At 35.9% G+C, this 26,854-nt stretch overlaps 1 protein-coding gene across 3 annotated transcripts in view; it reads right to left on the bottom strand.

Moving 5' to 3' along the window:
• Window positions 1-26,854, bottom strand: part of MICU3 (mitochondrial calcium uptake family member 3) — a 71,775-nt gene that overhangs the window by 35,127 nt on the left and 9,794 nt on the right. For all 3 annotated transcript variants that reach the window (XM_037526297.2, XM_037526296.2, XM_054701017.1), the window contains exons 2-4: window positions 12,556-12,709; window positions 5,349-5,380; window positions 3,546-3,624 (exon numbers count right to left, since the gene is read on the bottom strand). In XM_037526297.2, coding sequence (XP_037382194.1) covers window positions 3,546-3,624; window positions 5,349-5,380; window positions 12,556-12,709 — 265 coding nt within the window. The remainder of the gene's footprint in view (window positions 1-3,545; window positions 3,625-5,348; window positions 5,381-12,555; window positions 12,710-26,854) is intronic.

Raw genomic sequence — 26,854 nt, 5'->3', positions numbered from 1 at the left:
GATTTACTAAATACACTGCTAAGGAAAGCAGAGGGTGAGACAGGAGAGGTCAGCTGTGCCACATGTGGGTTCGTTCTTTGGCTGGAGATGGAACTCAGGCCATAATGGTGATAGCACTGAGCCTTAACCCCTAGGTCACCAGGGAGGCCCTTAGTAAAACTTGAATAAAACATTCAGACATTCTTGCTTAGAAATTTGATTTCTGTATGGCATTCAAAAAATAATGCTATAGTTATCACCCTCCTGCTTGTTATTTATTATTCTTGGTAAACTAATACTTTTATTAAATTTACTTTAAGAATTTTTAACTAAATGGCCTTACTCTTTCTGTGCACTGCAGCCTGAATTCTTGGTAATCTTAAAATTACCAACTTTAGAGGCATTTATTCAGAGAAAATAAAAATATACATTCTGTAACTAATATTCTTATTTTTGGATTCTAAAACCCAAAATTATAATTAATGGTTTGATTCAGTTTCCAAGTGGATCCTGAAAAATTAAAATCAAGAGTAAACCAATAACCCTTATTCATGTATAAAGTAGTCCTGATATTTGACAAAGGATATAAAAAAAAATCCTTAATCAGATTGTGACCTTTAAAACTCCACTTTACCTGATGTGCTCCCAGGCTACCCTCTTTGTCAGAGAACAAAGAGAGAAGGGTCACTGTCAGGCCGTTTGTCAGAAGATGTGCCGGCAGCTGGGAGGAGGCCTGAAAGCATTCCCTCCTGTGTTTATACTAGAGTGCCATGACCTATAGACAGTCAGTTCTGGGTGATCGCCATGAATGTTATGGGAGAAAGATTCTGGAATGGTGAATGTATATAAAGATACCATACCTATATTTCATAGGGATTCCTCAGAAATAAAAAACAAGCACAAATGTAGGAGTAAAAAAGGGAAATGAGGTCAGGAAATAGGCTCTCTGCCACCATAATTCCATCATGCTGACTGCTGTTCTGATTTGTTTGAATATGTAAGTTATGTTGGTTGGTATAAACAAGTCTATGTCTTTCGTTTGATGATTAACTCAAGATTTCTCTCAGTGAAGGATTAGTTAACACTGAAGAGCGCTGATCTTGATCACGACAGGCAATTGTCTGTAGGACTCAGTAAGCTTTGAGGTGGTGTAATCCACAGGGAAGAGAACAAAGTTAAAACACATGATATAGGGCCTCCCTGGTGGCGCAAGGGGTTAAGCATCACACTATGAAGCTATCTGCAGCCTCTGCAGCACAAGTTCGATCCCTGGCCAGCCAGAGAGCAACCTACATTACGTGGCAGACCTCTCCTGTCTCGCCCGCTGCTACCCTCAGCAGTGTATTTCAGTCAATCTGCCTGTTCTGTTCCCCGCTCTGTCCCTGGTGAATCCTCTCACCCCCGCATCTCTGGCCTATACCCCAGCTCTTGTATGCATAAATAAATAAATCTTAAAAAAAAAAAACACATGATATAACTTAATAAAAATGGTCAAGGAAAAGAGATAATACTACTGAATATGAACTGTAGATTCTTAATGCTTCCCAATCACAAAAATGGAAAAAAGGCTAATTCTGCAAATTATTTTAAAGATAAAAAATTAAATAAAAATAAATTTTAACTAGGTTTCTTTTGGAAATTCAATTTTAAAAATTCTAAGGAAAGTTCCTTAGAAGCATTACACCATTTAGATCCAATATGTTTCATTACATTTGGCTATTACAACTAAGTCAGTGCAATACATGTTTTTTCATAAATGTTGTACACCAATTAGTTTTTTGTAAATCTGCTCAACATTTTCTTGCTGGGCAATATTTTAAACAACTTAGATCCATTTTAAAATTAATTTTCAATAAGTCTAAATTTTTAGCTTTAAAATTCCTTTGCCACTTCATCTCTTTATCTATAAAGACCCTCTTTAACAATTTATTTCACCTAAGCTCATGGTTTTAAAACTTTTTGGAAACATAGATTCTCTTGAAAATCCAATTAGTATGATAGATCTTCAGTGATCTATGGTAATCATTAGCCACATGTAGCTATTTAAATTCAGATTAATTAAAATTAAATAAAATTACAAATTCAGCTCCTCAGTTATAGTAACCACATTTCAGGCACCTGATAGTCACATTTGACTAGTGGCTATCAAATGAAACCAAACCAAAATAGAAGATTTCCATCACTGCTAACAGTTCTATTGGGTAACACTTAAATAGATCATCTTTCTTAACAAAAATATGCAAATATGCATATAACATAAGGAAGATTATGACATGCTTAAAGCCAGGGCTTCCAGATTTAACCCTCCCCTTAATTAAAAACAATTTCCTTCTTCCGTGCATTCATCTTTCTCCAATTATATTTAATCCAACTGTATCTTCCCATGAGAGTATTTTTTTTTTTTACAATTTATTTATTTTTTATTTTTTTTTTTTAAGATTTTTTTTTTTTATTTATTTATTTATACAAGCACTGGGTACAGTCAGAAGCGCGGGAGGGTGAGAGAATTCACCAGAGCCAGAGCAGGGAGCAGAGCAGGCAGAAGGACCGAAGTACACTGCTGAGGGGAGCAGCGGGCGGCAGGAGAGGTCTGCGCGCCATGCGGGACCCTCCTCCGGTGGCCGGGGAGCAGCCGGGGATTGAACCGGCGCTGCAGAGGCTGCGGGCAGCTTCGCAACCCAGCGCTCAACCGCTGCGCTCAACCGCTGCGCCACCGGGGAGGCCCCCCATGAGAGTATTAAGGAAATAGTTTTTAAATTCACAGACTTACTTGATCCTCTGAGCTTTAAATTTTTCTTATCCTATCATCCACTCTAAGATTTCAATGGCAATCTTTTTTTTTTTTTTTCAAGATTTATTTATGTACATAAGAGTTTGTGTATGCCAGAGATTTCGGGGTGGAGGGGTGAGAAGATTCACCAAAGAATGGGGAGCAGTTCTACTGAAATACACTGCTGAGGGGGAGCAGTGGGTAAGACAGGAGAGGTCTGCTGTGCCAAGTGGATTAGCTCCCTGGCCGGTGATCAAACTTATGCTGCAGACTGCTGATAGCTTCATAGTTTTGAGACTTAATCATTCCTTGCACCACCAGGGAGGCCCTTCAATAGCGAACTTTAAGACAATTTCCAGGGAAAAAAAATTCTAAGAGCTTTTAAAGACATTTTGGCTGAGAAAGATTTAAAACCTAGTTATGAAAAGCCTACAATAAAAGATAAGGTGTATCCTCTGTGCAGAGTCCATAAAAACCAGGTGGAAGGAAACTGAATCAATTCTACCTAGAAAAAAAATACATGGATTATAACTACTCTTAAAAGTATTTGTCTTCATGGTAGAGTTTACCTTGTAATATATTTGAAGATATGAATATTATAGAAAAAGTAAAATAAAACCACCCTTAATCACATTACCCAGAAACAATCATTATTAATATTTTGGCGTATCTCTGTGTATATGCAGTCACACCTGTAACTGTAAAATTATTTTAAGCATGAGGAAAATATGTGTAAATGAGTAGTATACATAACTTAATATCAATACCATAACACATAAGTACTAAATTAACTTACCTCTCTCTTTAAGATTTCGAAATAGCTTTGATGAGCCCTTCCAAACAGGAGGTGTTTCTGAAAGCATATGACTTAATTCCTATGATAGAAGGTATCATAATATTGATTAATAGGTAAACTATTTAGTTATAAAATAGATGAAAATATTTAAACATCTGAAAAATTTTGTCTAGGTAAAAGACCTGAAACACCATTGTATTTATCCTGTTCTACTGCTGTGGTTCATTCATCCAACAAACCCAATATTTGCCCATAGTCTAGTCTTTTTTTATGCCACATAAAAAAAGTGATGAAGAAGAGAAACCAAGTCTGCCAAGACCTTGAACTTGGACTTCTAGTCTCTGAAACTGTGAGAAAATGAATTTCTACTGTTCATACCAACAGGGCAAATTAATGCACTCCATTAGCTTAGACCTGCATTAGGTGAGGTGAAGAGTAGTTGTGTTAGACTTATATGCTTTGCAGTTAATTTAAAGAGAATATCTCTAAAGTTTCATAAATAAACATGTTAATATAGGCTTTTGAAGGATTCTGTTTAACTGATTAAAGAAATTCCCCGGATTGTTAATATTGTTGGTTTTTTTTAATACTCAAGTCTCTAATACATACAAAAGTACAAAAGGAATATATATGTATATACACATATAATTTAAAATTATAAATTGTTAAGAAATAGACTACTACCAGAACTTTAGAAGCCTTTCTATGCTCTCACTGATATTTTCCTCCATCTTACCCAGAGGTAAATACTGCCTTTAATTTTATTATTTATCGTTGTTTAATTTTTCCACCTATAAGTGTATACTTTTAAAAAAAGATTTGTTTATTTATGCATATATATTGCATATAAATGCATATGCATTTATGCATATCTGTTTATTTATTAATTTAAGAATGGGGATGTAAGCCAGAGGTGCAGGGGGTGAGAGGATTCACCAGAGAGTTGAGAGCAGAACAGGCAGATCCACTGAAATACACTGCCAAGGGGAGCAGAGGTGAAGGCAGGAGAGCTCTGCTGTAACATGTGGGTTGCTCCTTGGCAGGAGATCGAAGTCGTGCTGCAGCAACTGGCAATAGCCCAACAGTGCTGTCTTTTACCCCTGTGTCACCAAGGAGGCCCTATAAGTGTATTCTTAAACAATATGGTTTCACTTCCCTAGTTTGGGACTTTATATAAATGGAATTATACTTTATATTTTTGTGAATTGCTTTTTTATTTTATGCTTCTGATTTTATCCAGTTAAAACATTGCTCTAATTCATTTGTTTTCACTGTTACATTATCCATTGTATGAACATATCACAATTTATTTATCATTTCTCATATACTGATACGGTATTATGGTGTTTTGGCTATCATGGGTAATCTGGAACATTTTTATAAACCACTCTTGCATATAAGTTAGGGTTTTCTCTAGGAATATACATTGGTGTGAAATTATTAGGTCATTTTCAAGATCAGCTTTACTAGGTACATGTGCACGCACTATTGTAGACTTTATACCCAGGGGTGCAATTGCTAGTTATTGCAATTGCTAGTTTAATTTTAGTAGATAATGCCAAACTGTTTTCCAAAATGGGTCTACCAATTTATATTGCACAGGAGAGTTCTCACGGAGCCACCTTTTCACCAATCCTTGGCATTGTTCACCTTTTTACTTTCTGACAATCTCTGACAATACGGAGGGTAAAAAAGTGGCACTTTGTTATGATTTAATTTTCAGGAAAAATATGTTATCTATTCCATAGTATACATGTACATATATGGGGTGCTTCCATATGTACACCAAGAGCTTTAACTTACATGTTTGGAAAGTGACTTCCATGTTTTAGCAACTGTAATAAACAAACAAAATAATTAGATAATACGTCACGTAATATAAATTCAAATTCAGTAACCCCTTACATCTACAACTCAAAACACTGAATTTTTATGTCTAAAAGACAAGGTCTTTTTTAACCTTGTATCTAAGATATTTTATTTATACTTTTGCTTCAAGTACAATAAACTATAACAAATAATATCAATAGAATAGGAAACACATTTTCTATAATCACTATTTTTTGGGATTTCTGGATTTATAAAAGTGTTAACTTACTTCAGATTAAACATCCTATGAGCTTAAAAACACAATAATGACATTTATTAAATACATTATATTATAAAATTATATTAGCATAGAGAAATCTTAATTTTGAGGTGTTACCCGTGACCCCAGCTGTATTAGTATCTCTGAATATAATTCATAGGTCAGGTCATTCTAGGGCAAGTGGCAGAGAGAAAAAGAGATGAAGGAGCAAGCAGGAAATGTGGCAGGGAAATCCTTGTCCTGTTTTCTATCCCCCCCATCAACTATACAGGAATCATCTCTGGAATGAAAGTGTTATTATTGCATAAAATAGCTGGGATCACTTTATTTTCTAATTCCTTTTACACCTCTGAAGAGCCCAAACAATATAAATCTTATAATACTGGAATAAATGTGCAGTCAATTTTATTGTTTCTTTTGCTGAAATTGAACTCTGGGAATAATAACACCTGCCCAAGAATTGTATGTGATTAATTCCTATAATACAGTTGTAGTAGAAACTGGTGAATCAATTATTTCAGTTACATTACAATAAGGACAACCAGTAATGTTTTCTACATTTTAATGTGTGGCTATTTCTGTATAATTAACATTATATAATTTAAAAAATATATCAATTTCAAAATGATACAACAGACATAATTGCTACATAGCTTTCATTTTTCAAGACAATATAAAAAAATCAATTGAAGATCAAAAAAGAATGTTTTAAAATTTAATAAAATGATTTTCACGGAGAGAGATTTCTTCTCTATATAACAACATCCTTCCTTTACCCAAGATAGTTTATGCAAATGTGTAGTCAAGTTATTAAAATCATAGGCTTAGTTCACACTTATTCAAATATGTTACCATACTATGCCCACCAAGTACTAATAACCCTCTACCACAGTCCACTGGATACCCTTACCTATACTGTAAAACATACAGTGTTTTAAACTAATGTTACCTCAATTAAAAAAAAATTATATATATGTAAAATAACAGATCTACAAAATAAAATTTAGCATTTAAACTTAACCATGATACTACACATATTCAGTTAGTAAAGCTATCCTCTTCATAATGAATAAATCAATGCAAATAAGATTTATTACTCTTTTGCTTTTGAAATATAGCAGTAAGAAAAGAAGAAAAATAAATGGTACAAAAGTACATGTACATGCTCTTATGCAATGCACAGAAGCTATTTATCAAAAGAGGAAGTTAGACACACTCTTGAGTTTTGTAGGGCTTATGAGATTTCCAGAGTAAATTAATCACAAAAGACATATTCATTCTGCCGGATATGTCACCTTGTACAATTTTATTAGCTTTTTTTTAATAAAGACTAAAGAGCCATTAAGATCGTTCTTCAAAGGATTTTCTGATTTTCTAAATTCCTTATTTTATATGAAGTTACTACATATATAAATATAACTTGGGTGAAGAGGAACTTCAATTCTATTCAAAATATTTTATTTAAGTTATAGGTTGATATCCATTATATTTTCAATACACACTTAATACTTTTTAAATACTTTTATGTTTATGTGAAGTTTTTTTTTTTTTTAAGATTTATTTTATTTTTTTATTTATTTATACAAGCACTGGGTACAGTCAGAAGCGCGGGAGGGTGAGAGAATTCACCAGAGCCAGAGCAGGGAGCAGAGCAGGCAGAAGGACCTAAGTATGCTGCTGAGGGGAGCAGCGGGTGGCAGGAGAGGTCTGCGAGCCATGTGGGACCCTCCTCCCGTGGCCGGGGAGCAGTCGGGGATCGAACCGGCACTGCAGAGGCTGCGGGCAGCTCTGCAACCCAGCACTCAACCGCTGCGCCACCCGGGAGGCCCTATATGTGAAGTTTTTAAACAATACATCTTTTAAAATTAAAATAGTTGAAGCTGTATGAAAATAATTGCCTATTTTTGTTCTAGAAGAGAAATTCACCTTATAATTTTTATTTAAGAGAGGAAAATAAAAATATTTTCTAGATTTCAGTTATAATCAATAATCAGAGGTTTATCTTGATTAACATGTTTGAACTATATTAAGTAAATGTTTATCTTATGCAGAAAATGTTTATCTTTTTTCCTATTGAATGCCATAAAATTATATCAAGGATTTTTAAAAATAATGGATATGAATTCAGATAACGATGTTGATGATGATGATGACAAAAGCTGCCAATATTTATTAAGTGCGTATTATATTTCAGGTACTATGTAAATACAATTGATATGATTATTTAATCTTTAAAGAACCATATGAAACTGTTACTATTTTTACATTTATAAATAAACAAAAAATTAAATAACTTAACCAAGTTCTCAAAACTAATAAATGAATGTCAAGATTTCATCATGCTTGTCTAACTTCAATATGCTACTTTGATATGTTTATGATTAAATATGTAGTGTATGAAATATTTCTAAGGCAAATATTTTCTTTTAAAAGTCTATACTTTCAAAAAAGTTTATATAAATATCGATCTTTAGTAATCATTGTAATTATATTTTTTTAATTGATGGTTAGAAGTTAGTTGATATTAATTTGTGGCTATTAAATATCCAGTGCGAATTTTTTATAATGGAACCCAATTATATTTCCCTAGTTATATTTGATACCTATCGAAAAAATCACAAGTCATTTCCTAGAAGCAAGAATCTAACAGTAAACTTCAAAGAGTGCATTATGAAGAAAAATTTCAAGAAAATAATGTATTTAAAAATTTCAAAACATGAATTTTTAAATCATTAAGTAGCTCAAAGATTAACTTCACAAATATAAATTTGACAAAATGAAAGAATTTTATATTAAAAATACCATTGATATTACCAAAAATATTAAGTTTTATCAAATCTACGCTAACTTAATAAAAATGAAAAATCCACATTGTATAAAATCAATTAAACAATAATATATGAAACATATATATAGTTACATATATGTAAGGACCTTTTCCATGTACAAAGTTTCTATACTCAGAAAACAAAGTATAATAAAAAGATCAAAAAAAATGTAGAAATAACCACTTCCAAGGCAGAATATGGGTATCAGGTACATGGTAAATACTCAATAAATCTTAATAAAGGGGCCTTAGTTTCTAGATGTTTCTATCACTATTACCTTACACACTCCTAAAATGAACTACTATGGAATACACCACTTACTCTCTTGATCCCTTGTGTCTGGCTTATGTAGTTCCCTCTTCTTTAGTTGCGATCCTCACAAACCCCTATCACACTCTTTTATGATGAAATCTCTTCAATTTCTATGCCAATTACTACTACCTTTCATTTTTCTTTTTTACGATCCAACATCTTGAAAAGGGCCTTTAAATTTACTGTTCATTTCTTCATCTACTCACTCTAGCAATCTGATCTTTGTCCTACAATGAAATGTGAATTTTTAAAAATCATCAATTACTATCATATTAGTAAATCTAGTAGATATTATTTTCCAACCTCATCTCCTTGACTTCTCAGTATCATTCCACTCAATTGACCATTTTGATCATTTCCCTTGACTTCTATTCCTCCATACTCTTTTGATTTTCCTCCTTCTAAGTGTATCATTTTGAGACTTTTCATTTCAAGTCTTTGTGCCTTCATCCTTTAAAATGTTAGACTTTCTCAAGGATTGGTCCTTGGTCACCTATATTCTCAGAGTATACTGCCTCTATAGGCAATCTGATCCATGCACGTTGCATTAATTGCCAAGCATGTAGAGATGAATCCTGAATACATGTCTCTATACATCCTCTACCCTGATATCCTATGGAAACAATCTAAAGCACCAAAAATTAATTCATTAAGAGCTAATCTGTGGAGTAGTCAAGTTACCAAATTGAAGATTTTTTTTAACTTTCACAAATATTTTTTCACTTCACATATTTTCCATTTCTTGTTGTTACTGTAGAGAATGCTTATGATCTAGTCTCTTACCAAATTTGAATTCTACAGATACAGTATTATCAACTACACTGGCCATATTATAGATTATATCTTGAGGATTTATTTTAAGGTTTGGTTTTGCCGTATCCCAGTCTCTGAAGAAAGAATGGCTGTAATTGTTCTAACTGAACTGAAGGCATTCATTTGACATTTTAAGCAGACTATCAGTAAAACAATTCATTTGGCACATAGATTTTCAATAAAAGGAAACCAATGATCAAGCGACAGATACAATGGCCTCTCTGGTATCTCCTCTTCTGCAAATCTAAGGAATCTTAAATACATTACATCCAAAATTGAGGTTGCGGTTTTCCCCTTCAAACCCGGTTCCTACAGCCATTCATCAAATTAAACAGCCAGAAATCCTCAGTACTCAGTTCTCCATCACTGCTATTACCACTATCATTAGAAGCTTTTGAAAACTAGACAAGAGTCTCTTCTCTGATTTGCTCATGCCCCCCACTGGTCCTCTCCAATCTAGCTCCACCCTGAAAGACCTTTTCAAAACACAATCTAATCATGGTATGCCCCTGTTAGAAACAAGAAAACAGGCCCAAAAGGGAGTTACTTTTGCAAAACCCCATGTAACCAAATCAACTTAGTTTCAGCTCTCCCAGAAATGAATCTTAAACTAATCAATCAGGAATCACCTGATCAATACTGGTTAGGTAATCTGACTAACAGACCCCTATCATCTAAAGGAAGGTAACTTTGCAATAACCAATCTACTCTTTTTTGCTCTATATAGCCTTGTTTTTTCTCTTTTACCTATAAAATCCTTCATTGTGCACAATTTCTGAGAACTCCTTTCTATTTGCTGGATTGGATGCTGCCAAATCATGAAATGTTAAATAAAGCCAGAAAAGTCTTAAAATTTACTCAGTTGAATTTTGTTTTTTAATACACCAAATTCTTCTGCATCTTAAACTGCCAGAATTTTTCATTCCCTTTAGCATAAACAAAAATGCTTAATAGAAGTTTACAGACACTGAATGATTTGGCCCTGCCCCACATACCCAGTCAATCTCACTTTATCCTTTATTCCTCCCTGCTCTTCACACTACAGCCACCAGCTCTTCTTTTCTCTCTCAAATGTACCATATTTGTCATGGACCCATAGCTTATGCCATTTCTTCTGAAATTACCTCCTTCCAACTTCCCATTTGCCTAGTTAACTTTTATTCGTGATTCATATTTCATGTCAATATTTATTTCCTTGTGGAAGGCTTCCCTGTACTCCCTGGCTAGGTCACTTTTCAAAAGTAAACTTTACAACGCCAAGTGGCTTTCTTTCATGGCACTTATCACATAACAGTCTGCTATATTTTTGTATGTTTCATTGATCAGTGTTGGTTTCTTCTGCCATGCTCTAAGCATCACAAGGGACAAGGGTATTTATTTTTTTGCTCCCCTTACCACTGTATCTCCAGAGCCACGTGTAGTACCTGGCACTCAACAGGTGTCATTGAGTTCATGTCATTTAATATGCTATGAGATGAAATGGAAAGTGTGCATAAAGCACCTCTGTATCCCAAGTACTATAGTTGTCTTGAAAAAAAGCACTGTGTAATTATTTGAGCTGTAAAGTGAATTTTTTCCTTTTTTCAGGAACACAATTTTTACTTGTCTAAGACAAATTATGGTTATTTAGAGCGAGCTATTTCACAGACATTTTCTTACAGATGAACAAACTCAGCTTGTTGCTTAAGGGAAACTGTTGACATGTTTATTGCCAATGATAGCATTAATCTTTCCAACAAAAATTAGAATTTTGGACTACTTGTATATGTCACCATGAGTTTGACGGCTTTCCAATACATAAAACTTTTCTGATAAGTTTATGAAAATATTAATGAATGTCATTTTTTAAAATAATGAAATAAGGAAACATTTGGAAAATTGCACAACTCAGAAAACCAATAATCTTCAGTTGATGAAACAAGATTATATAAAAGCAAAAGATGCAGTGCATATTGTTACAGGTCATTGATTTTTTTTTTTAAAGATTTATTTATTTATTTATGCAAGCACTGGGTATAGTCAGAAGTGCGGGAGGGTGAGAGAATTCACCAGAGCCAGAGTGGGGAACAGAACAGGCAGACTGACGAAATACACTGCTGAGGGGAGCAGCAGGCACAGCAGGAGAGGTCTGTCGCGCCATGTGGGACCCTTGCTGGCAGCCTGGGATTGAACCGGCGCTGCAGAGGCTGCGGGCAGCTTCGCAGCCCAGCGCTCAACCGCTGCGCCACCAGGGGAGGCCCTCAGGTCATTGATTTTTAATGTAACAAAAGACAAAAAGTTTCAGGTTTACACTGCACCAAAATTTTAAGAAACTATCACTAACCAAATGTTGATAATAGCATTAAAGAAGAACATCTACAATTATCTGAAAATGCTATTAAAATACTACTCCCTTTTCAAAGGCTTGTAATCATGAGGCAAATTTTCTTTGCATATGTACTTCATGAGAAACAATGTATTGCAACAGACTGAATACAAGAACAAATATAAAAATCCAGCTGTCTTCTCTTAAGTTAGACATTAAAGAAATGTTTCAAGAATGTACATAATGCCAAAAAGTTTGAGAACCACTGTTTCATCACCTAGAAAGGTGAGAAACAATTAGTTTGTATCTGCACTACAGGAACCAGGACAAAAACAGCAAAGATACAGGCAGAATCTTTGCCCCAGTCCAACCTCAAAGGCTATGACTTCACTTACACTCTTCAGGCTAGACCTAAGACCTAAATAGGTAAAACACACACTCATTATGAAGACTATCAAGTGTCTTTAAGACCGATATTCTGTAAAGAGGATACCAGTAGGAGTATACAGGAAATAAAAGTCTGGTAACACTGTATAATATAATGTCTTCTGAAACACCAAATTACTTGGTTAGTTCTGAGAAACTTAATACTGCTCCACACTTTCATAAACTTGAGATAACAAAAAATCTTATAAAATTAGGTAAATTTTAAAATATACTTACATTTGGGCTCATCTGTTGTAACAGCCAAAATAAAATCATACGGAGTCATGAATAACTGCCCTTCACATTCTATAGAAGCAAACAAACGAAAGCGCCTTTCCCGAGATGTAGCATAAAGGTCCAAGTCTTCAATGTCTGTTCTGCCAATAGCAGCCTAAAGTTAAGAAAGCAAATATATTTGGACTATGTGAAATGCCATTTCCTTTTATTAACTAAAATGTCAGACAAATGATTAAACTTTTTCAACTATTCTGAAGACTAAACTTTTCAAAACCTTAGCAGGTAGTCAAATAAAAATGAGAATGATTCACTCCCCACTTTTATTTTTTTTTAAATTTTTTACATCATTGTTCATTTTTAAACAGTATTTGCTTCCCCCACTCAGAACTCCCCACTTTTAATGGTGTGTAAGAGAGAGAAAATAGTCCCTACATTTAAGAAACAGTCATTCTATATGGAAGGACAAAATATTAGTCAAAGAGATAAAAGACACAAACATGGAAAAAGGAAATGAGTCAAGTTAAAGAGAAGAAAAGCACCATAGGTTGAGGTTAATAAGAAGGCTTCCGGAGGGCCTCCCCGGTGGCGCAGCAGTTGAGCACTGGGTTGCGAAGCTGCCTGCAGCCTCTGCAGCGCCGGTTCGATCCCCAGCTGCTCCCCGGGCCACTGGAGGAGGGTCCCACATGGCGCGCAGACCTCTCCTGCCACCCGCTGCTCCCCTCAGCAGTGTACTTCGGTCCTTCTGCCTGCTCTGCTCCCCGTTCTGGCTCTGGTGAATTCTCTCACCCTCCTGCGCTTCTGACTGTACCCAGTGCTTGTATAAATAAATAAATCTTTAAAAAAAAAAAAAGGCTTCAGGAAGAAGAAAATAGGATTTTTTTTAATATTTTATGATGGAAAAGATATGAGCATTCTAGATTTACTCAGCATATTTTAAGGATGGCAATAATATTCCCAGAGCAGAGGACCGCATTCATGGAAAAGGGTAGTGACTTTAGGAGATTCTTGAGTGAAACAATGATACAAAGAAAATGGGTACCTTAGAAAGAAATTAATCTGGTATAAGAGACAGGCAGGTTCAACAGATTATTAATAACAATTACTCAGGCAATCCATAGGTGTAGGGAAATCGTTTTGGCTTTGCTATGGGTGAGAAGAGAGAGACTGAAAAACTCAATGTCAATGCTGGGGATTAATCTCAGTGAATACACCTCCAGGGTCAGTCTATGGTCCTAGATCTCTTTCTACACATACATGCCAAGGGTTCCCTCTTCCTCCGAGGGCAGGGAAACCAGTCTTATCTGTGATCACAGTTTACTTTTCTGCTTTCTTCTTGGTAGGCCTTTTCCGTGAACCCAATCAATCAGGACTCATCACCAGTAAACTTCCTGGAGGAACATTGTGTGGAGCTCCTGCTGATTTTACTCACAATTATACACCATGGCTCAAGTCTAACAATCTGAATCACAATTTTTTGCCTTGGATGTCTATACATGCTATTATCTAATATGGACTTGACCCATAACTTCTACCCATACCTAGTAGTGCCACCGCTACTATGAGACGCCTTGTTTTTTCCTCCAACTTCCTTAAGCATAGTCTGTATTTGTCCCAGAAAGCCAAACCTGCTCTACCACTGAAAACTGGGAATTTGATCCACCTTCTATGAGCTAATGCTGACAACTCCTACTCTTTAACCTCAGCTAACAATCAATTAACAAAGCCTGTTGTTCTTCCTCTAATTTCTCACATCCACCCACTGCCATTACCTTTGTTCAAACACTCTCTACTTCCCTTAAACTTCACAATAATAGCCTAACTGTGATTTCTGCCTCCAATACATCCTATACCGAGTGAAAGTAAGAGCAAACATGTAGAACTACATAGAACAATTTTTTTAAAAGATTTATTTATGCATACAAGAACTGGGGTACAGGCCAGAGGTGTGGAGGTGAGAGGAGTCACCAGAGACAAGAGTGGGGAACGGAACAGGCAGATTGACCGAAATACACTGCTGAGGGGAGCAGTGGGCAAGTCAGGAGAGGTCTGCTGCGCCATGTGGGTAGCTCCCTGGCCAGGGATCAAACTCATGCTGCAGTGGCTGCGGATAGCTTCGTAGGTTGCATCTTAACCCCTTGTGCCACCAGGGAGGCCCTAGGACAGTTTTTATTCTCTAACTTCCTGAGTATCAGAAGAAATCTGACCAAGTAAAGTTAAAGGTTTTCATTAAAACTCCACTGTATGAATTCTTGTTTACTTATTGCTTTAGCAATAAGTAGTATCCATCATGTTGGATAATAGCATTAAATGAATATTTAACATCAGTTAATGAGTTGAACAGATATTTTAAGTGTGCCTATTTTATACAAATGAATTAATTATAAAATAGTCAACTGTTAGATTATTTACTTTATCTAAAACTGTTTGAGGGACAAATATGAATAAATAAACTTGTTTTAATCATGTTCTGCCTTACATATGCCTAACCCCCTTCAAACTTTCAGCAGTCCACATGCTTCTTTCTTTGTAGTTTATGAACAAACTATTTTCTTAATGAATGAATTGATGACTCAGATGAAGAAGTTAATATTTTTTTAACTGTAATAGAGTTCTAACTAAAACTTGACAGTGTTTAGGAAGATGACACAGAGCAATGGTCCATGAAGTTCAATTGAGGATACCTGACTGACCTACTAGATTAAGGAAAGAGGCAGTTTTAGGCCAGTAGGCTATCACTACGTTGGAAGTACTCAGACCTTTAGAAGTCTAAGCTTGTTTTTAAACTTTCCAAAGTTTTAAAAAAAAAAAATCTAAACCTACAGACCTTTAAAAGATATATACAAAACTATTTAATTTCAAAAACATTTCAGGGGCCTCCCTGGTGGCGCAAGGGATTAAGCACCACACTATGAAGCAGTCCTCAGCCTCTGCAGCACAAATTCGATCCCCAGCAGGCCAGGGAGCAACCCACATGGTGAGGCAGACCTCTCGTCTCACCTGCTGCTCCCCTCAGCAGTGTATTTCAGCCAGTCAGCCTGTTCTGTTCCCCGCTCTTTCTCTGGTGAATCCTCTCACCCGCCGCATCTCTGGCCTGTTTCCCAGCTCTTGTATGCATAAATAAATAAATCTTAAAAAAAAAAAAATTTCAGCATTTTAAACATACAAAAAAAATAGAACACTGAGGTTCTTAAATTTTCATTAATGCACTGGTTCTTCACTTTGCTGACAATGAAGAGTTTTAGTTTGTTAAAAAATACGTTTAAAATTATTGCACAGGGGCCTCCCTGGTGGCGCAGCGGTTGAGTGCTGGGTTGCAAAGCTGCCCGCAGCCTCTGCAGTGCCGGTTCGATCCCTGGTCACCAGGTGAGGGTCCCACATGGCTCGCAGACCTCTCCTGCCGCCCGCTGCTCCCCTCAGCAGTGTACTTCCTCACTCTGCCTGTTCTACTCTCCGCTCTGGCTCTGGTGAATTCTCTCACCCTCCCGCACTTCTGACTGTACCCAGTGCTTCTATGAATAAATAAATAAATCTTTAAAAAAGAAAATTAAAAAAAAATTATTGCACAGTTTAACTAAAGCATCCAAACCCTTCTCATGCTAGCTGTTTCCGTTTCCAATCTAAGAATGGCAGGTCACTTATACAAAAATAAAACAACCTGAAGCTAAATGGATGACCACTGCTATGTCCACAAAGCCAGCCTCACAGAGTATGTCCTGAGCCTTCCAAAAGGTGCTTCCCCACAACATCAATGCCAAGCAGGGGGCATCAAGAGTTTCTCTTGGTTGTTTACATCTTTGTATAAACTATGGATATATGTATAGTCAATAACTCAGGATTTCTAAAACTTCTGAAATTTTAACTATTATGAGCATTCACAAATAAGAACCAATAAATAAAGGTAGAAATGATAATCAAACCAGTTTACTAATCCTCTTGGCAGTCCTGTTTGCCTAGAAATGACAATGATCTTGTATCATGTTAATGTTCTGAGCCTTTTAAAAAACAAATAGAGCCATTTCCCTCGAGCACGTTGGCATGAATCTGTGGGTATAATCCTTATATTACAAGAAGTACATCTGTATTCACTGGCTGATCTACTTTATTTAATACCTTCTTTTGTTATCTAAATCCAATATATCTTTAAAAAGTTAATTTCTAAAGCCTAAAATTAACCTAAACATCTTTCATTAATATCTTCTGTTTCAGTAAGTGATAAATTTTACATCACAAATTGCCAATATAGTAAAAATCTCATCAATAAGTAATAAGTAGTATTGTACCTAAGGAAAGTAAGAAAGCTAACTTTTATGTCAAAAAAGCTGAATTAAAGCCATTTAGTTATTAAAATATTAATTGCTAAAATGAAAATCTTTCTATTCTATCCAATATTATGTACTTATTAAATAAGCCTTTCAAAAGTATACTGGTCAAGTAAAACCAGACCATTTGTGATGCACAGGGAAGAGACTGACAGGAATTACAAAAGTCATGTCATTTCAGGAAAATTCTTAATTTCTATATGTTGACAGTCAAACTCAAAACATTTTGGAAGTTGATGAAGTGATGGATTTTAATTGCTACAAAATATTACAGAGAAAACCCTTCAGCTTATAATGGATATAAAGAGAAATAGCCTCTCCAAGAAGAATGAGGGCAGTAGAAACACAAATGGAATTGAAGACAGGCTAACTTAACTTCTAAGCACTTAATCTCTCCACAGTAGACACAATATGAAATTTAACATAAAGTTTTCATGTTCCAGCTTTCCTGGAGATGTGTCTTCTAAATGGCTTATTTATTATATGGTGAAATCCTTTTTCTGCATGCACTTCTGTCTTTAGATTTTGTTGATATCAACACACCTAGTGAGGAAGTTCTTAAATTCAGGAAGACTAAAACATACTTTTTTAGAGAGTCGGCATATCAAATCATGAAGTAGAGCTTATCAATTATTGATTTTTAAAATTTTCTCTAGTTTAAAATTTTAGAGGTTGAATATATTATATGTATATATATATGTATCTTGAATTCATATTTTCCCTGTTTTTTATAGGAACCACAGTCTTTGTTGTGAGAACTCTGGTACTGAAATATCCCTGACTTCCTTTTCCTACATCTGAGGTTGAAGATACTTAAATATTATTTGTGATATTAACTTCATACCAATCCTGTCCCAAGTTAGAGGTAACTAAAGACTTTCAGGCCAGAGGTTTGGGTGATGTATATGCTGTTCTGGGACCAGGAACCAGGCTCCTGATTTGCTTTGTATCATCAGAACTCATCCCTTATTACTCAATTTTAGGACTTGAATTCCTCCCTCTCCACGGGCACCTAAGACCTTTTCCTGATACTTCTGCAGTTTCCCTGAAACTACAGTGCATGTTTACCTCCCAACCCCAGTGCTTAGTGTTTGGTTGCTAAGACGCTTTCATGCCTCTGTGTATACCGCGTCTGCTACAGAGATCTGCTAGTTAAAAATACACTGACTGGATGTTTGCTGCTAGAACTTTATGAAGTCTGCTAAGCTAATACTAACCAAAATCTAGTCCAAACCTGTTGACAGAAACAAAAATGAGTGTAATATCACTCAGTGTTGAGATAAGCTCTGGAAACTCTAATGGGCTTTGAGGTGTGGCCAGCTCAAGTACTATTTTAAATTAACTTGGGTTTCCTGCTTAGCTATTCATTTCTCTGCAAGTGAGTCCTGGTACCTTTGCAGTTATTGTCATGGAGATGAATCTTTGCTCTGTATCAAAGGCTTTACCGACTCCAGAAAGGAGGCCATGTCCTCTCTACCATGTAAGATACTGCTCCAAGCTAATCCTAATTAATCATCCTTCAAAATAACTAAAGTACAGCATGTGTAATTCTGACAAATAGTATCTGTTAAATATAATACAATTATGATCTCTTGGCTTTATGTGGGCATAGTGCATCTATATATATTAAAATTTTTATAATATTTTTCACAAAATAGGAAAATACAAACATAAAATAAGGTATTACAGCAATGTTTTTTATTACAGCAATGTTTTAGAAGTGATCGATTTTGCTAATTTTTTCATATCAAAAAGATCTTACAAATTGCTTTTGAAAATTACCCCAGCACTAATGTCAGTTAGTACAAAAAAGAGCTTGCTGGGCTTCCCTGATGGTGCAAGGGGTTAAGCACTGCATTATGAAGCAATCCTCAGCCTCTGCAGCACTAGTTCAACCCCCGGCCGGCCAGGGAGCAACCCACATGGCACAGCAGACCTCTCCTGACTCTCCCGCTGCTCCCCTCAGCAGTGTATTTCAGTCAATCTGCTGTTCTGTTCCCCACTCTGTTTCTGGTGAATCCTCTCCCCCCCACCCCCGGCATAGCTGGCCTGTACCCCAGCTCTTGTGTTCATAAATAAATAAATCTTTAAAGAAAAAAAAAGAGGTTACTTATATGTATAGGCCACAAGGCAGAAAAATGCAATCATGGAAATCTAGAACTTGAAGAGAATTTAAATTTGTCTTTGTAATTTATTCCTTCTAGGAAATTATAATTTATACCATCTAAGAAATTATTTTATGGGAATTGCTTAATGCTTTTCAAATTTGCTAAAAATGTTTTGGGAATCTTCTTTCTAGGTCAAGAAAAACGCCATCTTCTGTTTTGCCAAGAAATTGTGAGCTGCATTTTAGTTCTTTAATCCTGATCTTCCTACTTAAAAATGGGAGGATTTATATGGAAATTAAAATTTCAAACATACCTTTAAAATAACATACATAATTTACTCATAAAAACAAGGAAAGATCATTTTCAGTAACTGTGGATCATCTAAGTCATGTTGACAAAAATAACTGGCTTAAGGAGTGGCAGAAATTATAAAAGTTACATTTATTAATTACCTCACCTTTCCAACAGAAATAAAAATATTGTCAACGCAATTATCTTCTCTGGAATTTCCAAATGCAGAGCTTTGCAACTAGCACTTAGATGTTACTTCTTAGGGTAGTAAAACTAGGGCCTTCAGGCAACAGAGCACATCATTATCCTTCCTATGAATAACAGAAAGCAAAGGTTCACTGCCAAGGCACAGTCTCACGTTACTTCAGGTCAGCAATTCGAAAATTTACTCTGTGGTAAGGTCTGGTTTTCCCAGGGAGGCAAGATTAAATGCCAGATAAAGGATTCACTACTTGACAATTAGAGAAACTGATGCCTACAAGCTGATAATACCCTAAAGAGGTAACTTGAAACAATTTTATCAATTACCTAAACACTGTAAAATGCATTACCTTTTAGCAGCTGAGAAGCAGAGGCATGAAAATGAGGAGTGGAAGTAGGAAAAACAAAAACCATTGGTAATAAACCAATGAGATTACCCACCCTTATTAGTTTCTTTACAAAAAATTTTGTTATATATTTAATCAATACGATACTAATTAAAAAAAGAATGATTAAAAACTTTATGATTTCACGTAGGAAGTTGAGCATTGGTATTAGACTCTATCTGATGTAGATATCTGTACCAATACTTTTTTCTTAACAAAAAAACCCTCATTTTATTTATTAAAAATTTTTTTGTAATCCCAATTATATGAAAACAAGCAAGTATAAATAAACATCAAATATGAACTATCATTTTTAAAGAACATTAAAGAGTATATATTTCTGCATTTAGATGTTTATTTTATGTTTTCTGGGCAAGAATCTTAAGAGATGAAATTCTATTCAAGTAGCTAAAAAGATGTTCGTGGAAGTGTTAGACTTGGCTTTCTCTTATGGCTTCAGGCTTATTTAAAAGCTTCTAAGAAGATAAAAGGAGTAACATTTTCTTTGCTTGTTGGGTGGTCGAAAGGTTAAACATCAAATTCCCAGTGTGGGAAAATCCCAAAATACTCCATGTGAAATGTTTTGAGGCTCAGTAAAAGTGTCTGTGTAGAAATACACACAGCTGACACCAACCAATGGTATCTCCCTGATTGAGATCAAATAGAAAAACAAAAAGTAGTTGACAACTTATGATTTTAAAATCTCCACTTGTATTCTTAAAATAGCCTATATTATAGGATTCTTTACAAGTTCACAAATGACTTAAATACATATCCTCTTGTTTTTAAACAGGAAGGTGATATAAATAAAAGCATCTCTAAGGAGGCAATAATATGTGTAGTGGTTTAACGTGCAGGTCTAGTCTCTTCTGGCCTATGCAAGGGCTTTGATTCAGGAATAAATACCTCCTAGTCCTGCCTATCTACTTTTTTCTATTCTACTTACTTCTCTTTAGCATAACACACAAGTTGACATTTCCCCCATTTCAGAAAACTTCCTGTCCCACTTTTCATTTTAGCTATCCTTTCCCTCCTCCCCACTATTTCTTTCTTTCTTCAGTAGCAAGATATGAAAGTGGCTATGAAACTCACTGTAATTGTTAAACATTAACTGTTTTAAAAATTATAGCATAAGGGCCTCCCTGGTGGTACAAGGGTTTGAGACGCAACCTGTGAAGCTATCCATAGCCACTGCAGCACGAGTTCCATCCTCAGCCAGGGTGCAGCCCACAGGGCGCAGCAGACCTCTCCTGACTCACCCGCTGCTCCCCTCAGCAGTGCATTTCAGTCAATCTGCCTGTTCTGTTCCCCACTCTGTCTCTGGTGAATCCTCTCACCCCCCCACCAACACCACTGGCCTATGCCCCAGTTCTTGTATGCATAAATAAATAAATCTTAAAAAAATTATAGCATAATATTTAAAAATTAATAATCATTTAGTACTAACAATAGTTGACCTCAGAAAATGCAGGGTAGGGAAGGCAATAAAGGAAAACATCTTCAATGATCTGTCATTTTTGGAATGGGAAATTTTCTGACACTGATTTACCCCCCAAATTTCAGAAGTATATATTAAAAACTTTTGTCATATTTCTATGTAATCAACAGAAGAACAGGACTAGGCTATATAACTTTTAAACCACTAGAGGGAGAGAAATGATAAGAAAATAAATGACTAATCTAATGTCAAGTTATAAAGAGAAACAAAACACACAAAATACAGTAAAACTGGACACAAACATGTCCACATTCACAATAAATATAATTGGGTTAAATTCCCTCATTAAGGAAAAAAAAGCTACTCTAATATTGTGTTTTACAAAAGGTCATAAACCTTACTAAATAAAAAATAAAATGAATAATAAAAAAGTCATATAAAATATTCCTTACAAGGGTCAAACAGAATGTTTAAAAAATACATGGAGGGCCTCCCCGATGGTGCAGCGGTTGAGCGCTGGGTTGCGAAGCTGCCCGCGGCCTCTGCGGCGCCGGTTCGATCCCCGGCTGCTCCCCGGCCACCGGAGGAGGGTCCCACACGGCGCACAGACCTCTCCTGCCGCCCGCTGCTCCCCTCAGCAGTGTACTTCAGTCCTTCTGCCTGCTCTGCTCCCCGCTCTGGCTCTGGTGAATTCTCTCACCCTCCCGCGCTTCTGACTGTACCCAGTGCATGTATAAACAAAACAAACAGATAAAATAAATAAATTAAAAAAAAAATGCCTCTATAAAAAAATAAATAAATAAATAAAAAATACATGGAATTAGGGCTAAAAGCATAAAAAGGGACAAAGACAAAGTCACCAAGAAGATAATACACATTAATATTTGAAAATTTTCAAAATAAGTGTATATTATTTAGGGATGCTCCTATGATTGTGATAAAATTATAAAAACTTTCATGGGGCTGATACATTTAGAGCAACAGTTACTGCTTTGGGAAAGAGAGAAAAATCGTAATAGGAGAAAGTATATGCATTGACAGTTTATTGTTTCAGCTGGCAATAAAAAGCTACCTATACATTATATTATCTATTACTTATTTTTTTTTTAAGATTTTATTTTATTTATTTTACATGCACTGAGTACAGTCAGAAGCATGGAAGGGTGAAAGAATTCACCAGAGGCAGAGCGGAGAGCAGAGCAGGAAGACTGGAAGACTGACGAAGTATACTGCTGAGGGGAGCAGCGGGCAGCAGGAGAGGCCTGAGCGCTATGTGGGACCCTCACCTGGTGGCCGGGGATCGAACCAGCACTGCAGAAGCTGCGGACAGCCTCGCAACCCAGCGCTCAACCGCTGCGCCACCTGGGAGGCCCTCTCTATTACCTTTTTGAATGTTGGAAATATTTTATTTCCAAAAAAGAAATCACTCAGTTCTTATTCCCTACCTAATTGGAAAAATGCTAAAATTATAAACTAATAGAACAAAGATCACTCTACACAACTTAAGGTTAAACAATATGAAACAATTCTTGGGCTAAAAAAAGATAAAAATAGATTATAAGCTTTTTGAAGCTGAAAGATCTTAGGGAGTTACAAGTAGCAAGCTGTGAAATTTGGTCAAAGCCATTACTAACACAGAAAAATTCACATTTTAAATATATTTACTAAAAACCAGTAAGAATTTAAAATAAATGTACTATTTATTCAACTCAAGAAGGCTAAAATAAGAATTAGATAAATTTCAGGCCTCCCCCGTAGCGCAGCAGGTGGAGCGCTGTGCTATGAGGCTGTCTGCAGCCTTTGCGGCGTGGGTTCGATTCCCAGTCGGCCAGGGAAAAACCAACATGGCGTGGCTGGCCTCTCCTGCCTCACCCGCTGCTTCCCTCAACAGTGTCTTTGGTCTGCCTGCCTGTTCTGCTCCCTGCTCTCTCTGGTGAGCTCTCTCGCCCTCCTCTACCTCTTACCTATACCCAAATTCTTGTATAAATAAATAAATCTTTAAAAAAAAAGAATTAGATAAATTTGGAGAAAATGGAAGGGAATAGTCAGTAAAGACAAAATCAGAAATAAAACAAAACAGAAGACTAATGTAATAAAAAGTTAGATGTGATTAACAAAAAGGACTGAAAATGAAATAAACAACACTTAAACATAAATTATGGTATATCCATAATTTGGAAGAGTGTCCAAGTATAAGAAAGAGAAACCTGTAATTGATGTACTAATATTCAATATATTATCAGTTTAAAGGCAAGAACAATAGTTGCAATATGGTCATATTTGTGTTAAAAAGGAAATGAGATATGTGTTTCAGTTTACAGGTGTGTATATATATTTTTAACAGGCCTAAGATGAGAGAAAACACTTATGACCTATAAAGTAGGAAAAGGATTTCTATTTTTGCATATCCTGTGAATTAATAAAGAAACGGAAATCACCAAAAGATAATTAATAAATCCTAGAAACTATAAAAAGGCAAAAATTCTTCACCTCACTAGTAATCAGAGAAATGGAAATTATCACAGTTCTAATAAATCATTTTTCACTCTCAAGTAAATACAATTGAATTCGTTAATATTAAGAGAAGGGGGACACTGATATCCGATCACTCATTGCTGGTAGAAGTATATCTTGGTTATAACTACTTTACAAAACAATTTGTTAATTTCTATTAAAATTTAACAGCTATGTACCCAGCAATTTAACATTTGCATCTACAGAGAACCCTGGATATTCACTATGGCAATGTGTTCAATAGTTGGAAAAAAGAAAGAATAAAAATTCCTATCAGATGAATAATGGCTAATTAAATTATGGCACATGAATAGAGTAGTCTGTGGCTTTTTAAAAAATATGGTAGCGCTAAATAAAGATGGTACTATAGTGAGATTTAAAAGACACTTTTTTTGGTGAACAAAAGCAAACAGAAGAATGTGTTAAAAAAAGACAGAGACAAAAAAAAAAATGCCATGCTTTAAGAAACCTAAGAAACACACATATGGACATACGTATAGACAGAAAAAGTTGTGGAATTGTGCATAATTTTTTAAAAAATAATAAATATCAGTCCAATTTACAAAAACTGTTACCTTAGTCTAGAGAGGCCTTCATCAGGGTCGCACAGACAGCAAATGAGTCTGGGACCAGAACTCAGGTGTTAAGACACCCAATCCAGACATCGGCAACATTGCACAACTTAGAACGCTGGGATGAAAGTGCATGAGTTTTGCAATCCTTCAGTTCAAATGCCAGCTTCCCCACTTGCTAGTTAGGCAGCGTTGGGAGGAAAAATCTCTGACTTTAGCATTTCAACTCTAAAATAAACAAATACAAACTCCACAAATTACAGATTAAATGAAAACTAATGGGAAAATGTCCTTCTCCCTTGCCCAACAGAATCAATGTATTAAGAATACCCACTGTATTAATCATCAGGGACGAAAGACAGCCTGTGGCAGCTCAGCTCCATGCATAAAACCTTAAGTATCAATTACCACCATGTCACTATAAATCGGAAATCCTGTAAATAAATATGACCATGGTGATAAAATGATTGTAGCTGCCTGGCATTTTTTTATGGCTCCCATCTGCTTCATGGTCTACTATTTTTCTCTCAATCTTCCTGGCTCAGTACCAACCATCTAGATTATATAATATGCAATATCCTAATTATATCTTGAGAGTAATGACAAAATTTCTAGCTATGCATTGAACCACTATGCCTGACTACACAATAACTCCAAGATAGTTTTTCTATATAGAATGCAACTGCAAGAAGTGAACACAACACACCATTAATAGTCTGGACTATTTCTCCTTAAATGAGTTGCCTTTTACTTCCCCAAATGTATTAGTTAGCTGGGGCTGCCATAACAAAATATGAAGGCTGGGTGGCCTGAGTAACAAATTTATTTTCTAACAGTTCTGGAACCTTGATGTCCTGAAAATCAAGGGGTCAGCACTGCTGGTTTCTAGCCAGAGCTCTCTTTCTGGGTTGATTGTCACCTCGTTTCTACGTCCTCACATGGCTTTTCCTCATGTTGTGGACACAGAAAGAGTGACTGAGCTCTGTGGTATCTTTTCTCAAAAGGACATTAAGACTGTCGGATTAGGACATCATCATTATGACCTCATTTACCTTAATTACTTCCTTAGTGGCCCCATTCCCAAATGCAACTGCATTGGGGTTATGGTTTCAACATATGAATTTGGGGGTGAGCGAGACACATTTAATCCGTAACACTGATCATAAAACGACTCACTGCCCTTTTTTATCACCACCTATAGACCTTAAAAATGTCCTCACAGTTCATTCTCTTCAAGTGGACATTTTGCTCACTGAAAGAGCTTCAATATCAGGAGATTTTACTGTGTACACTCTTCTGGATCACTTATAAACAAACAAAGAACATTACGATAAGTTCTAAAATCCTTGGCCCTCCAGTATCCTAGTGGGGGGATTTCCTGCTTGCTAGTCACAACTTGAGGTCCTCTGTTCACCAAATAGCCTTGGCTTCCCTGCAACCCAGTTGGGGTTGGGGGGGGATTCTCCTTCATGCCAGTTCTGGCCCATGGTTCACTTTCTCCCAACACTGGCCCAGTGGTACCCCAGCAGGTGGTTTCTGGGTTGCCAGTCCCAGTGTGTTTCCCTGTCTGCCAGTCTGTGGGAAAGCTCTGGCTGGGAACACTGAGGCCTGAATCCCAATCTAGAGAGGCTGTTCCCCTTCCAAGTTTGTTCCTTCCTTGGGCACTCTCCCTCAGTTCTAGTGTATTCTTTTGATTTCCGCTCCCTTGTTACTAGTCAATCCTCTATAAATAGTTAATAATTTTTTATAGTAAACCTTATCTATTTGGATTATTGTGTGGTTTCGGTCTTCTGATTGTCCCCTGACACAGAATCCATTTTTCCAGGAAGAGTATTATATTTCCCATATCTCTTGCATTTAGATGTAGCCATATGACTCAGCTTAGAAAACAGAATGTGAATGGAAGTAATGCATGCCATCTCCAGACCTGGCCCATCAAGTCTTCTCGAATGTGCCTTCCCTCGGTTCTCCACTTAGGACTAACTGGGATGCTGACACTGAGTAACCTTAGAAACCACTTTTTGAAGAGAGTAGAGTCACGATATGTCTGGGTCTCTAAATGACCACATAGAAAAGATCCATAAGGAGAAAGCCACTTGGAGAAGACTTGCTGTTCACCTGCATATCCACCTAGAGTAATGCCATAAACAACAAGGAAGCTTTTATTGGATTAATCCATGAAAATTTGAAGGTGTAGTTGTTATTACAAACTGGCTTACCTTGACCAGCAAATTCATATTGAAAATATGATTCTGTGAATTAAGCTGATGAGACTTGGATCTAATCTATGAGTCATTCTGACCTGATTATGAAGCAGATTAGGTAAAATTCACTTTGAATTGTTGCAAGCAATTTGAATAATCTACTTTATCTGTTCCAGAAAAAAGGGATAAGCGAAGTATCTCAGTCAAAATTTAACAGTATCAATTGAATATATACCATTCTTATTAGAAAGCAGAGAAGGTGGAAT

This window comes from Talpa occidentalis, unplaced genomic scaffold (assembly GCF_014898055.3).
Source record: "Talpa occidentalis isolate TD23 unplaced genomic scaffold, MPIMG_talOcc4v2.1 talOcc4.4, whole genome shotgun sequence".
NCBI lineage: Eukaryota > Metazoa > Chordata > Mammalia > Eulipotyphla > Talpidae > Talpa > Talpa occidentalis.
This window is presented reverse-complemented; position numbering and strand designations above follow the sequence as displayed.